The sequence below is a fragment of the Nerophis lumbriciformis genome, linkage group LG19 (assembly GCF_033978685.3).
Source record: "Nerophis lumbriciformis linkage group LG19, RoL_Nlum_v2.1, whole genome shotgun sequence".
Taxonomy (NCBI): domain Eukaryota; kingdom Metazoa; phylum Chordata; class Actinopteri; order Syngnathiformes; family Syngnathidae; genus Nerophis; species Nerophis lumbriciformis.
This window is the reverse complement of record NC_084566.2, coordinates 23,343,349-23,358,296: the sequence shown is the minus strand read 5'-3', so window position 1 is coordinate 23,358,296 and position 14,948 is coordinate 23,343,349. Positions and strand designations below refer to the sequence as shown.

The window sequence follows — 14,948 nt, the reverse complement described above, 5'->3', positions numbered from 1 at the left end:
AAAATCAAACATGTCAGTCTTTAGCAACGACTCAAGGGAAACAGCATACGTAGCCACTATAGACAAGTAGCTACAATACACAGGTTGCCATGACAATCTCACAAGTTGAACATTATGCAGGAAAACACTAAACAATTTATATTGAAACAAGTTTAACATAAAAACAGAGTAAACAATAACAACAACTGACACATTACACACAGTGTACTTGTGTTGCGGGTGTGATGCCGATACTGTACGTTTCCACTCTAGTCATTAGTCAACTTCCAGCAGCTCTATTGCTCTGGAGCTCTCAGCAGCAAGTACACAAGGCCTCTATTTTTACTGGATGCTGCAGCAAAGCCGCAGCAATTTCGCACAAATGGCGTAGAGTGAGACAGGAAGTACGACACATAAACAAAATAAATCTGGTTGAATGTCACAATAAAATGCTGCGTGCAGGACTGGTGGAGTGCTGATAGAGCTATAACTGGGTTGCAATCACGTGACCTAAAGACACATCCAGGCATTTCAGGCTTTCAGGAGATGGTCTAAAGCCCCATTAGGCTACAGTTTATTAAACTGAATCAGTGCAGATTTTGATGTACTTTGAAAGGTTTGGAGGCAAACCTATAAGAAATCATGAAAAAAATATAAAAAAATGGGATGCAATGGATTTTTACACTGTTAAGAAAAATATATTTTTTAAAGTTTCAAATCATTTATCATCATCAAGACGTTACTGCTCACTTCGACCTCACTTCATTTGGCACACACGGATTTAGAGAAGAAAAGATTAGAGGCACATCATGTCTTTAAATCTGAGGTGTCCACAAATTAAGCATTCATCTGTGAAAGACAAAGTTGGACTTATTCGTGCATTAATAAGTAACGTATTTGATTGACATAACGAGTGCCGTGCTGCTGTGATTGTGACGCAAATGAGAAAAAGGAAACGTTTGTTTACAGTTGAATTCCTGCTATAAATATTAGTCTGTCATCTACAATTCATGTCTGTAATTGTTTTTATGGTGTGAAGTTCATATTGTGTGTCATTATTTAGCTATAGATGTCTGTTGTTCAGCAATGTTTGCTAGCAATATCAAGATTCAGTATATGCTGTTGAGCCTACGAGAGATTTATTCATCTAGTTTATTAATACTCCTAAGGATATTTTCTTTATGCTAACAAATAGCACCACTGACGTTATAATGTGGTCAACCATGTTGAATAAAGCACTTGGCTTTCCTGCACAACAACAATTAAACGTTTAGTTTCTGTTATTAAAATTGACAACAAAAATAAGGTGGATTGGACCAACAATCACAATATTTATTACTCAGACTTAACATGACGTTAGTTTATTTGAACAACCAGGCCTTTGTAGTTATAATTGGGCATTGCAACCACAAAAGTGCGTAAACTAATGCCATGTCTTGTCCTTTTCTTACGTTTAGTTCTGCTCTCAAACACAACTAATATTATAGAAAATAAACTTGATTGCGTCACAGACAATTTCTCAAACAAATCAAATGTTCAAACATTTTACAAAGTGATTGCTGCAGACACAAGCATGTTCCGATTGTATTCCACAAAACGGTGAAAGTGATATTCTTAGGAGACATTTCTTTCGACGCACTTTCGTTTTTTTTCCCTGACTTTATGAACCCCTTTTTGGGGGACTCTATGAAAGCTCTTTCCTGTCTCTCTATTTGGAGGATTGGAACACCCAAGAACAGAACAGCAATACAGCATTTTCTGCTCAAACACTACACTCACTCTAGCCAAAAATCAAACACTCCACCATTCCTCCAATCATCCCCCAACCCCTCCTCCAATTAATATCTTTTCAATCATGTATGTGTTAAATTGTTAAATACATAGTCACTCAATTTATCATACTTAATCAGAATCGTTGTATTTAGTTTGGTTGTTTATTATCTATTACCCATCTATTTTCTATCCCTGTTTATCTGTCTACGCAGTTTTTTTTTTGTTTTTTTTTATATAAGTACGGGTAATATAAGTTGATTCTCCAGTGTTAAATGTCCAATTTTAATGGTATGTGCATTTCTAAGAAGAAAGAAGAAAGGTAAGTCGGAAAATCCTTGCTTAACTTAACGGTTTTCTCTAAAAGTCGCATTGAGGTTAGAAAAAGTGTTTTATTTGATTACAAACAAACTAACTATATAATCGATAATTGCAGCCCTACTAAATAAAGTAGAAAAGCTATTCCGGGATGCAAAATTTGTGTCCGCTGGCCATGTTTAACTGGTGGCCTCTATAGACAAGACTCTTTTTAAACGTTTAGCAAGAGGGCACCATAGACTGTAACTGTCAGTCTCTAATTAATACAGTGTCAAAAAAGGACAATTCCCTGACAGACTGTGTATGAATTAAAAAAAAGAGTGGACTTACAGGCAACATGGCCTCCGCCCACTCTCCATGGCCTCTTTGTAGCAGCTTGATGCGGTCAATGTCGTAGCAAATCTGAACCAGATCGCCCACCAGGAACTGGGAACTGCCTCCCTCTGCCCCAGCAGCAACTTCACCGCTGCGCACCACATTGGCTTTTGTCAGCACAGCAGGGTTGAAGGTCCACCTGCGAAGAAGCAAAACGAATAGACACAAGGTGAGTGGGTGAATTCGGCAGCAGTGATTACATGATCAAAACTCACCTGTTCCCACTGGGATACTGAACCACAATGTCGTGATCTTCATCAATGCCACACACCGTGCCTGTGGTGGTAAGAGTCTCGAACATGCCGTCAGTCCAGCCGCCATGGCCATGCTGGAGTGACTGGACGATCTCGAGGTCTAAATCGATGTTGACTAGGTCTCCAATCTGAAGACCACCGGGGTTTCTGTTGCCATTCTGCTCACCTGCAAGAAAACGATAAAGATGATCTCACAAATCAATCATCATCCACACATCACAATTAAGACAAGTTACATTTAGGACACAGAAAGCACATAACATTTACTCTTAAACAAAGGAAGACTCTTTAACCTTAATATTAAATAATCTACGATAGGTTTGCCCACATTTTTTCAGCAGGCAAGCTTCTTATCAAATGACCAAATTGAGGTAATCTACCTCACTATAGATAGATAGATAGATATATATATACACGGTATATATATATATATATACGGTATATATATATATATATATATACGGTATATATATATATATATATATACATATATATATATATATATATACGGTATATATATATATATATATATATATATATATATATATATATATATATATGCCATATATATATATATATATATATATATATATATATATATATACATAAGCTATAAATTAATATATATATATTAATATAAATTAACTAAAAATATAAATAATATAATAATATAAATTAACTAAAAATATCAACACTACAGTAGTATTTCCCACTAGATGAGACAAAAACCAAGCAGAGCTCTGTTCAGTATCGTGGCCACTAATTAGCTCAGCCTCAGGTTTTGTAATGTTCTAGCTATGAAAATATTCCATTTGTATTTAGTCCTACATTGTAGAAATTAATTTATCGCGGTCATGTCTGAAAAGGAAAGGTATTGTATGTAAATATCTATGTTACAGATTGAATTCAGGAAGTGAACGAAAGTATTAGTAATATTTGAGATATGGAACAGGGGCTGCATTAGATCAGATCTGCGTCTTCCTTCTCTTTTATGGACATGTTGAACTTTGTGTAACACTGTAAATATCTGCTGTATTATTGTCTAATCTTGTTTACATGTTCAAAATATACATAAACCTAACATGAATCAAATTGTATAATTTAGGCCAATATGGGGAATAAATGAATCCATATATTCTTGGAATACAGAGTTGGTCATATGGTAGCCAGGAAACAAGGTGGGGCTGCCATCTAGTGGTCTCCTACACCAGAAAATTCCCCATCTGCCCTCGAATTTGCTGCACCAGCAATTGGTCCAATAATGACAATAATGGTCCGACTTACCTAACACAGGACAGTGGTCCCTGTAAAAGGACCCTCCTTTGGCATCCTGAACGCATTTCAGATCCGACTGTGATAGACGAGAAGCAGAGAGGTCAGTCAGTGGCCTGAGGTAATTCCGTCACAGAAAAGGGCACACCCATAAATAATAAAAACAAAGAGATTGCAGACACTTAAGATGCAGCACGAGTATGGGTTTTGTTTTTGTTTTTTCGGAAAACAGATAATATCAGAGACAATATCAGGGCAATGAGACACTACATTGCAAGACGGCATGTCACATCGCATGTGTGGCAGAGTTCAAGGGAGGCGGACAAAACATTCCTTTGTCTTGCTGCATCAAGCTTGTGATTGTGTACACAGTATCCACAAACTGGCCAAACTTTTCCCAGCAAGGGCTCCATACAGGAAAATTGAAGGATGCAGGAGGGCCCTTTTGAAGCATTTTGTGTATTAAAGATGCTATAAGTTACCAATCCAATGTATGTGTAAACATTATATGCTGGGCCAACTGGAAAAAAAAACATTAATATACATCTTAGCTTCGTGTTATAAGTGGCATTGTGCAAAGCAAATTACCGGTACTGTAAAATTTTAATACATTTCATTAATACAAAATGACAACAGCCAATAATAAAACAAGCTGAAGGGACATTGACCCCAAACACACATCAAAAGTGGTAAAGGAATGGCTAAATCAGGCTAGAATTAAGGTTTTAGAATGGCCTTCCCAAAGTCCTGACTTAAACCCAATTGAGAACATGTGGACAATGCTGAAGAAATAAGTCCATGTCAAAAAACCAACAAATTTAGCTGAACTGCACCAATTTTGTCAAGAGGAGTGGTCAAAAATTCAACCAGAAGCTTGCCAGAAGATTGTGGATGCTACCAAAAGCACCTTATTGCAGTGAAACTTGCCAAGGGACATGTAACCAAATATTAACATTGCTGTATGTATACTTTTGACCCAGCAGATTTGGTCACATTTTCAGTAGACCCATAATAAATTCATAAAAGAACCAAACTTCATGAATGTTTTTTATGACAAACAAGTATGTGCTCCAATCACTCTATCACAAAAAAAAAAGAGTTGTACAAATTATTGGAAACTCAAGACAGCCATGACATTATGTTCTTTACAAGTGTATGTAAACTTTTGACCATGACTGTATATGGCGTGCATACACAAAGTCAACTTGAAAAAACTTGCCCGGCCAGCTGAACCAAACAGACAACTGTCCATCAAATGAGTGACTTTAATATTGCTCATGATACATGCAGCACATCATGCTTGTTATTACAACTACAGTACACTTGCTGTCAAACTTTCTGTGTACAACAAAACATGAAATGTGGATTAATACTTTACAGATACTGTAACATGATTGTTCATGTTTTTCAGTCAGTACAGATTGGTGTCCCATCGCATTGTGTTGTGCATTACAAACTCAAAGGCCATTCAGATGCTGACGCAAAAACTAGCTTATCTCTTTCCGTAGCTAGCTTACGGCTAATGCCTTTGCATGCCGTCCCAAGACGATGTCTTACTACGCTAGAAAGAGTTCCTCACTGTTCGCTCTTACAATAACAATGTTGCTACAATTTGGTTATTATACAGGTCACTGAACATTAATTAAATGAAGTATTGTTGACGGTTTTTGGTTGCGTTTTTAAAGGGATTTAGATTCGCTGCATTGCCAGTCATCAAGAACGAGCCAATTTTTACAAATTAGAATGCAAAAAAATGTACTTTTGTCTTCTTGTCTCTCATTAGGATTGTTGTGAATGATAGCCAAAAAAAAAAAAAGTGCAGTTCCTCTGTAGGAGTCCTTTTCGATGTCTTACGATGAATAGCGGTTATTTTTACACAAGGATGACCGTTAAGAATGGTAATTAAATACCCCCCTCAGCCAAACCACCCCTTCCCCTTCAACCGCAGAAGTTCCACTGCATTAGAATAACAAAAGCCAAATCTGTTACGTTACCAGAAGAAAATCTGGCAGGCCTCTTTCAATAAAAAAGAAAATTCCACCAATGAGAAAAAGCTTGTTTTGACCACTGAGACGCGTGTGCCGCCGCACCCCGCAACCACACCCTTTCGTCGAGAAATTGACCTCCATGTTCACACTCTATCCCCCTTAAAAAGCAGATTGCCTTTATTATGCAAATGGTTTCCACCTCCAGCTGCTTGTACAATGGCGGCCCAAGCCTTGCTGGCTACGTGGCTCTCACAAAGGCCTAGTAGCAAAAAAAATAAAATAATAAAGAAGAGTCTCCACCCTGCAGCCAAATACAAAGGCCACCTGACAGCTGAAGTATTGCAGGAAGCAGTATGTGTGTGCATGTGAGACTGGATGTAAGCTCACCATTCCCTCAAAGCCAACCCGGTACAGGTTCTTGGCCCCATTGTCCCAGAGAACGTAGGCGGCACTGTGGGGGCTGGCTGCGCTCCAGTCTTGGATCTCGGTTACCTGTTGAGGAAGAAGAGGAACAATTAAAAATAGTTAATTATGGAGTAGCCTCTCAATAAATTGTGAGTATATTGCATGATAAAGGTCAATGTCAGGTAGGTGAAAGTAAAAAAAGAAGCCCAGAGTAAGGTTGGCATTCAATTGCTTGCTCGCATACAATATTGAGAATGTTCCACGAAATGAACATCACCACAATGAATTAATTTATTCATTAAAATATGTGCACCAAGTAAACACATTTACTTTCTAGACCCTTCCAGAGGTAATTGATTAATGGCCCCAGTTAACATTCCCGCTAAACTAACAGCATATCTAAGCAGCGGGACTAGCATAATGTTTTTCGTGGCGCGTATACTGCTGCCAGCACTATAAAATAGTGCTAAGATATACCATTAAATAACATGGCAAAATGAAGTTTTAATTTGCCAAGAGGGGTTCTTAAAATATGATCGGGACTGAAGCGTAATCAGAAAACACAGTGTAGTGCTGGACAACAAAAGCCAGCTCATCTGTCAATTAGATGACTTTATAATGATGTTTTATAACTGGGGAAAAAATAGATGTGCAGCATTGGTAAGGGATTACAAACTCCCTGAGGTAATAGCACATTTTAGCAAACATTCTTTAATTCACACAAAACCTAATTGTCATGTGACATCACATATCAATTCATATTTACTTTTTTTTTTTACATCTGAAATCTACACATTTCCTTTTTCTTTGGCTATTTAGTCAGGCTTTACACAACAGAAAAAAGAAGTGTGATAATAATCACAGAACAAGACAAAATACAAAGTTATTACAGTGAAACCTGTCTACAGCGACTACTCAAAGGAAACAGCAAAAGTGACCACTATGGCAAAGTGGCCACAAGACACAGGTTGCAATGACGAAATGACACGTTGAAGCTGGATACGACGGGAAGCGCTGGATTAGTGAGCACAAGCAATGACCGGTTAAGTAATAATTAATATTGATTGAGAGTAGAGAGCTGCTGCTTCCTGATACGTTGGAAGTTTGAGAACAAATGAGGGAGAGTGCTCATAGGCGCGGAATGTGTATGTGGACACAAGTGTATGTACGGCACAACCCACAAACCTCCATACATAGTCATCGTTAATTGCTGTTATTTATTAAAGGACCAAACTTAAAGGGGAACTGCGCTTTTTGCCTATCATTCACAATCATTAGGTAAGACAAGAACACAGATGTTTTTATTTTTTTAAGCATTCTAAATAGTAAATAAATGCGATCAAAATCAGCTTATACTGGAGCCAAAGGGAGTCGCTCTATTCTGCCTTAAACACCCCTAAAACCTCTACACACCTTAATTAAATGTTGTATATACATGCTGTAAATATGTATATATCAGTGACGTGCGGTAACTGGAGGCGGGGCCTCACCTGCCATCATGGAAAGAAAAAAAATGTAAAAAGAAAAAAAAATAATTAAATTGTTATATGTATTCAGTGATTATACTATAAAGTTATTTTCCATTTAACTTCACCAGTTTTAGATTATTTTTATTCAAAATCGCTGAATTTTCACATTTGCCGTTCATATACTGAGAAGAGACAGTGCGGTGATCAGCAGCCAGTTGAGGCACGTCACTCAGTTGTGCCTCAACATGGATTGCGGACTCGGCTAACTGCTGGCCTGCTGTGCAGTGAGACCGTATTGCTATATGAATTATATTATACATTTCCATAGTTTAGTTAGCTGAGGTATATAATGTACAGTGTATTTTGTCAACAACTGTATGTGTGTAAAGTATTTCTTGTGCTGAGCAATCATAAAATTGCTGCAAAGACGAACTGGCTGAGGCTCGCAGTAATCCCGCCTCCTGGTGCCGGTTAACGCACCCCCGCCGCAGAATGCACCCCCCGACGGGAGCGCCACACCAACCAAAGCCCACACCCAAACCCTTCACGTGCAAGACCGAATCCACCCAAAAAAAGTCACTTAACAAGAAGCCAAAAAGTGCAAAAACAACAATGCTCGCGCCGGAGGAGCCGTGAACGACTGCAGGGACATAACATTAGGTACACCTGCAGACTGCAGCACGGATTTCATATTTCATTCATTCACAACTCTTCCAACACGAACACCACTGTTCCCGCACTTATAAGTAAAGGTAAGACCATAATAACGTTTTTTTTATTAAATGTGCTTTTTTTGTGTGCTACAGTTTGTATGTGTAAAGTTAAAGTTTAGTTAAAGTAGCAATGATTGTCACACACACACACTAGGTGTGGTGAAATTTGTCCTCTGCATGTGACCCATCCCCTTGCTCACCCCCTGGGATGTGAGGGGAGCAGTGGGCAGCAGCGGCGCCGCGCCCGGGAATCATTTTTGGTGATTTAACCCCCAATTCCAACCCTTGATGCTGAGTGCCAAGCAGGGAAGAATGCTGGTATGAGCTTTTAAACATAACCCGTTAACTGCTGCCAATCAAATGGTGAATAAGATACTCTTTAGGGTTCATATGTTTGTAAATCTGACTGTGATGAAGTCAGTGCCTCACCAGTCATGAACCTCACCGCACGTCACTGGTATACTATATGTAATATAGTGACAGGCACATTTATAATAATATTCAATATTTATGTATTTTGCTCATTTCAAGCATATGCGGCGCACTCATTTCAAAATTGCACCACAACATTTGCTTTTTTTTTTCTAACATCACTGATTACTATGTACAACTTTTTGTCTGTTAAATACATGACTGCAGAGTTTTTCATTAGCATTTATGTCATTTCAAATCAGCATTTCATGATTTATAGCCATAAATTAACATTCTTCATACGCGACACTAGAATAAGCTCAATTGTAATGGGAGAGTGTGGGTGTACCATGCTTGTTCATATTGCCAAAATAAGAGATAGCATGCTGCTGTAAGCTAACCTACAAAACAGCAACACGCTCTTATTGACATTGACTGAACCGTGAACCGTATCATATTGTAACAACCTAAAAGAGTTTGTGTGTGGTGTTGGAATATTCCAACTGTTTTTCTGGCCGTGAGCCAAGCATATAGAAAAGTGAGTGCGTCATTTGACGCAAATGAAAGAGAGCGGTTGCTATCAATACGACATATAATGTGTTTGCTTTGGTGTAATTACAACAGAAAGTGAACAGTTTGGCTAGATATTAGTTTTGTCGCTGATGTTGTTTTGGTGTGGTTACAGCCGACAGTAGTCAGTTTTGCTCAATAAAATGATTGTTGAATCAAACAACGTCCTTCTCCAAAAAAATGTCTCGATTGACGTCGTCATTGTTTTATCTGTTGTGATCACTTGTCGAAAATTGGACAGAATAAATTGTAATTAGAGATGTCCGATAATGGCTTTTTTGCTGATATCCGATATTCCGATATTGTCCAACTCTTAATTACCGATTCCGATATCAACCGATACCGATATATACAGTCGTGGAATTAATACATTATTATGCCTAATTTTGTTGTGATGCCCCGCTGGATGCATTAAACAATGTAACAAGGTTTTCCAAAATAAATCAACTCAAGTTATGAAAAAAAATGCCAACATGGCACTGCCATATTTATTATTGAAGTCACCAAGTGCATTATTTTTTTTAACATGCCTCAAAACAGCAGCTTGGAATTTGGGACATGCTCTCCCTAAGAGAGCATGAGGAGGTTGAGGTGGGCGGGGTTGGGGTGGGGGGGTGTTTGAGTTGGGGGTGTGGGGGGTAGCAGGGGTGTATATTGTAGCGTCCCGGAAGAGTTAGTGCTGCAATGGGTTCTGGGTATTTGTTCTGTCGTGTTTATGTTGTGTTACGGTGCGGATGTTCTCCCAAAATGTGTTTGTCATTCTTGTTTGGTGTGGGTTCACAGTGTGGCGCATATTTGTAACAGTGTTGAAGTTTTTTTATACGGCCACCCTCAGTGTGACCTGTATGGCTGTTGACCAAGTATGCATTGCATTCACGTATGTGTGTGAAAACCCGTAGAAAATGTGATTGGGCCGGCACGCAAAGGCAGTGCCTTTAAGGTTTATTGGCGCGCTGTACTTCTCCCTACATCCATGTAACACTCTGTACAGCAGCGTTTTAAAAAGTCATACATTTTACTTTTTGAAACCGATACCGATAATTTCCGATATTACATTTTAAAGCATTTATCGGCCGATAATATCGGCAGTCCGATATTATCGGACATCTCTAATTGTAATGTTTATTTTGTTCAGAGTTTAGGTTGGACTTGGATTTTGTGAGCTGCATAGATTTTCGGTGCACCTAGCCTGATACACGAAAGCAGTGCGCAATTGTGGATGCACCTTAGAGGGAACAATGGTGTGGACCAAACCATTTTTTAAAGATGGGCCCTAGGGAGTTATTTAAATTTTGAAATTTGAATATTAAATGACTTGTAGCTTTGTTTTAGTTTGGATTAATTAGTATGAATACATATTAGTTTAGTGTATGCATAATCATTTTGTCATAAAGGCTAATGGGGCTATGTGTGGGCCCTAGCGGGCTATGGGCTCTTAGAATTGTCATCACCTTACTCCCCCGATACGATGGCCCTGGCATTAGAGTTGCACGATATAGACGATATAAATGATATAAACTTGGCCGACAATAGTTTTTAATACTAGTGTTATATCGCGATAATGCATGTTGATGACATATTCTAGTTGTGTATGCAAATTTGACAGCAACAAGCGAACGAACGCAATGTAGCATCTAGTGCGCGGCTAACTTCCCTTTACAGTACAAAGCCACTTCTATCGCGGCAAATAACTAAGTTTCTTACAAGTATCATAAATGGAGGACGAGGAATAGGTAAACATGCTGCACTACACACAATAGGAGGATAAGCTAACCACTAACAAGTGAGAGCTCTTGAATGTGAACAAACAATATTAAGTATAATGTAAATAATTGGTCGATACTACAGTGGCTAGATAGATATTTTTAGTATCCAAAAGATATATTGTCGTGTTTGTTGTTGTATACAAAGTAAGGAAATAAGTCCCTGGACACAGGAGCGCAATAAAAGGCAAAAGCCAAAGGATTTAAATCAGAGCCAATAATAAGAAATAATTTAAATATCTAATTGATATTGTTACACAACCATGCTGTCTTTCTGTGTGATTAGAACTGTGATCAAAAATGCAATAATTTAATAACCTTGAAAATTTGAGGTGTCAGTACCAGTATTGGTATGACCAATACTGCCTCTGTAACTACTTGGTATTGGAGTATCACCCGCAATTAATGTAAAATATCCAAAGAACAGAAGAAAAAGTGATTATTACATTTTAACAGAAGTGTAGATAGAACCATGTTACAACAGAAAGTAACCAGATATTAACAGTAAATTAGTAAGTAGATTAATATTTGAGAAAATAATTATATGGAAATGACACAAAATGTCACCGCACACGTCAGCAGCCAAAATAGGAGTCTTTGTTACCCGTTTTGAGATAGTTTTATTATCATTTAGATACTAAATAATGTATATCATTAACGCAGCAGGCTGTAATCTATATCACAATATAGATTTTAGCCTATATTAGCCATCTCTAGTTGGTGGACCACATACAGTAGCACGCTGCAAATTCGCAGCACAGCTGCAACAAAGCACAAACACACACTGTGGAATTTAAGGGTGAGAATCAATCAATCAACATTGTGCATCGTTGTAGCATACTTTGACATTAGTTGCAGCTATATAGCGTAAAAAAAACTATTTCGGGATGCAAAATAAGTGGGCACTGGCTCTGTAGGCAAGGTTTATGAAAATACTTTTCTTTGCGGGGGAAATCTTTGTGGCTGCGATTGGCAAGTGACCACCATGGACAGGTGGCAGCTAACACTAGCAATATTTGCTATCTTAAATGATAAATGATAAATGGGTTATACTTGTATAGCGCTTTTCTACCTTCAAGGTACTCAAAGCGCTTTGACAGTATTTCCACATTCACACATTCACACACTGATGGCGGGAGCTGCCATGCAAGGCGCTAACCAGCAGCCATCAGGAGCAAGGGGTGAAGTGTCTTGCCCAAGGACACAACGGACGTGACTAGGATGGTAGAAGGTGGGGATTGAACCCCAGTAACCAGCAACCCTCCGATTGCTGGCACGACCACTCTACCAACTTCGCCATCTTCACACTTTAAATGGAAATGAAATGTAATGCTCCTATCTTATTGGCCCACAAGTTACCTTTCCTCTCCTTCCGTTGCCTCCATCCTGGTCTTCCCACTGCCAGTCCACGCCTCGCACCACCCGGCCTCCAGTGAAGATCCCTCTCGCTGTGATTTTCTTTGACTTGCGCCTCGACTCCAGAAGCACTCTACCCAGACAAAGAAAAAACGGCTTCAGTTTCTGAGGTCCTTCGGAGAACCTTGTACCTCCTATAAAGCTCTGACCAAATATGCAAACTATTTTAAACATACTGTAAACACTCCAATTAACTCCTTTATTCAAATAACCGCCAGGTCCCCTTCCTATAGTCCTCAGGTTTACAAAAACAAATGACCAAAATTCTCATGAATTCTCACTAGGGGTATAACGATTCATTTTAACAACGATTCAATTTGATGTTAATGATACAATTCAGAGACGATATTAGTTTATTTAGATTTACAGCGATACGATTCGAAACAATTTAGTGAATTGAAATCGATTCAGTAACTTTTTAGCTAAAAATTCAACCAGTGTGATTGTGTAATGATTACTGGATATTGGACACTGCAGGTGAAGTTTCCTATAACTGTTATTCCTTGTAAGGGAATTATGGATACCGTACAAACAAGCAAGTAAACAACAATTAATTACCAATGCATTCACATCGTATTTGAATTAAGCGCAACCAACACTTTAGGTTGAATTAACAAGAGGAAACATTTTCTGTTCTCATTTTTGTGGCTGCGATTGGCAAGTGACCACCATGGACAGGTGGCAGCTAACACTAGCAATATTTGCTATCTTAAATGATAAATGATAAATGGGTTATACTTGTATAGCGCTTTTCTTGACAATTTCATGACAATTTCATGACAATTTCGATAAAAGTACAGTAACCAACATTTTAATAGTAGATTTGAAACACAACAAAAATAATACAATATTACTACCAAAAATAAAGTGCAACCAGCATCTCTTCCGGTTAAATTTACCAGTAGGTTAACCTGAGAAATTAAGTGCAACCAAATCTTTTGAGATAGTCTCAAACTCCCAGTGCATTCTTAGGCATTCAAAATGCAATGATTGTAGATACACATGGCAGCTGGATAGTGGAGGTCCAGTGGTTTACCCTACCAAAAAACGTCTTTTGGCCCGTGAACCACTCCCCCAGAATTGACTAAAGTAATGTGGTGCAGAAACCCCCCTCCAAATGCCCCCACACCCGACCTCGTTCACAGAGAGTGTGTGCTGAGAAGAGAAGAGTGGATGGGAGTCCCCCTCCAACAACCATTCTGCTCTGTGCACCGTCTGTCTCGAGGGGGAAATTAAGTCGTAATCGCTTGAAAAGGCTACCGTCTGTTGGGCCATGTTTGCTTGGATTTTGGCATGATACAAGAGAAGCATTACCACACTCTACTGTTGACTTTGACAATTATTTTAACCAAGTTGCACAAATACACACAGTAAATTACACGTGCTCATTTTTAACTCGGTTAAAGTGCCTATGAGCTGGAACTGGAATGCTGCTCAAAAACCCGTGATTGACATTGACGCGTCAACATTATTAAGGACAAAAAAGCACAGTTGACAAGCTAAGTGACATAACTCACCTTCAGCCACTGCAGATTAGCATTACACTAAACATGAAATGAATACAACACTAAATTAATCCCAAAACTAAGGCATGACATAAAAAAACCTCACATGAAAACTTTAAAATATATTTTGCCTTTCGGGATAATTTTTTACTAGGGCTGTCAAAGTCACTAATAAATAATAATAACGATAATAATAATAATAATAGTAAAACTAGTAAAGTATTTCTGATTCTGATTCTGAGTTAACTGTAAGTTGTTTTAACAGCGATACATTATTTAACACGTGATTAACGTCCCGACTCCTTTTTGACCCTCGGCCCATTCTGTGGGTTGAGGAAATGCAATGCCATCCAGTTACTGTGGAGTCACAAGTATGGAAAATAGCTAACAGAAATGCACAAAGAAAGCGGGACATTATAGAAGTCTCAGGTCCAAAGCCATGGCAAGTAATTTTAAGTACAAGACAAGACAGTTGTATCTTCAATCGCTGAGAGACATCATATATACATATATTAAAAAAAATATAAATATATATATATATATATATATATATATATATATATATATATTTATTTATATTTTTTTTTTAAATTGCCTTTCAAATGTCTATTCTTGGTGTTGGGTTTCATCAAATGTCCCCCAAAAATGCGACTTATACTCCAGTGCGACTTATATATGTTTTTTCCTTCTTTATTATGCATTTTCGGCCGGTGCGACTTATACTCCGGAGCAATTTATAC

General features: G+C 38.2%; 1 protein-coding gene across 5 annotated transcripts in view; it reads right to left on the bottom strand.

The window, feature by feature from the left end:
- Positions 1 to 14,948, bottom strand: part of mib1 (MIB E3 ubiquitin protein ligase 1) — a 99,569-nt gene that overhangs the window by 72,317 nt on the left and 12,304 nt on the right. For all 5 annotated transcript variants that reach the window (XM_061979262.2, XM_061979264.2, XM_061979265.2 and 2 more), the window contains 5 exons: positions 12,647 to 12,776; positions 6,344 to 6,448; positions 3,981 to 4,047; positions 2,658 to 2,862; positions 2,398 to 2,581 (listed from right to left, as the gene is read on the bottom strand). In XM_061979262.2, the coding sequence (XP_061835246.2) occupies positions 2,398 to 2,581; positions 2,658 to 2,862; positions 3,981 to 4,047; positions 6,344 to 6,448; positions 12,647 to 12,776 (691 nt within the window). The remainder of the gene's footprint in view (positions 1 to 2,397; positions 2,582 to 2,657; positions 2,863 to 3,980; positions 4,048 to 6,343; positions 6,449 to 12,646; positions 12,777 to 14,948) is intronic.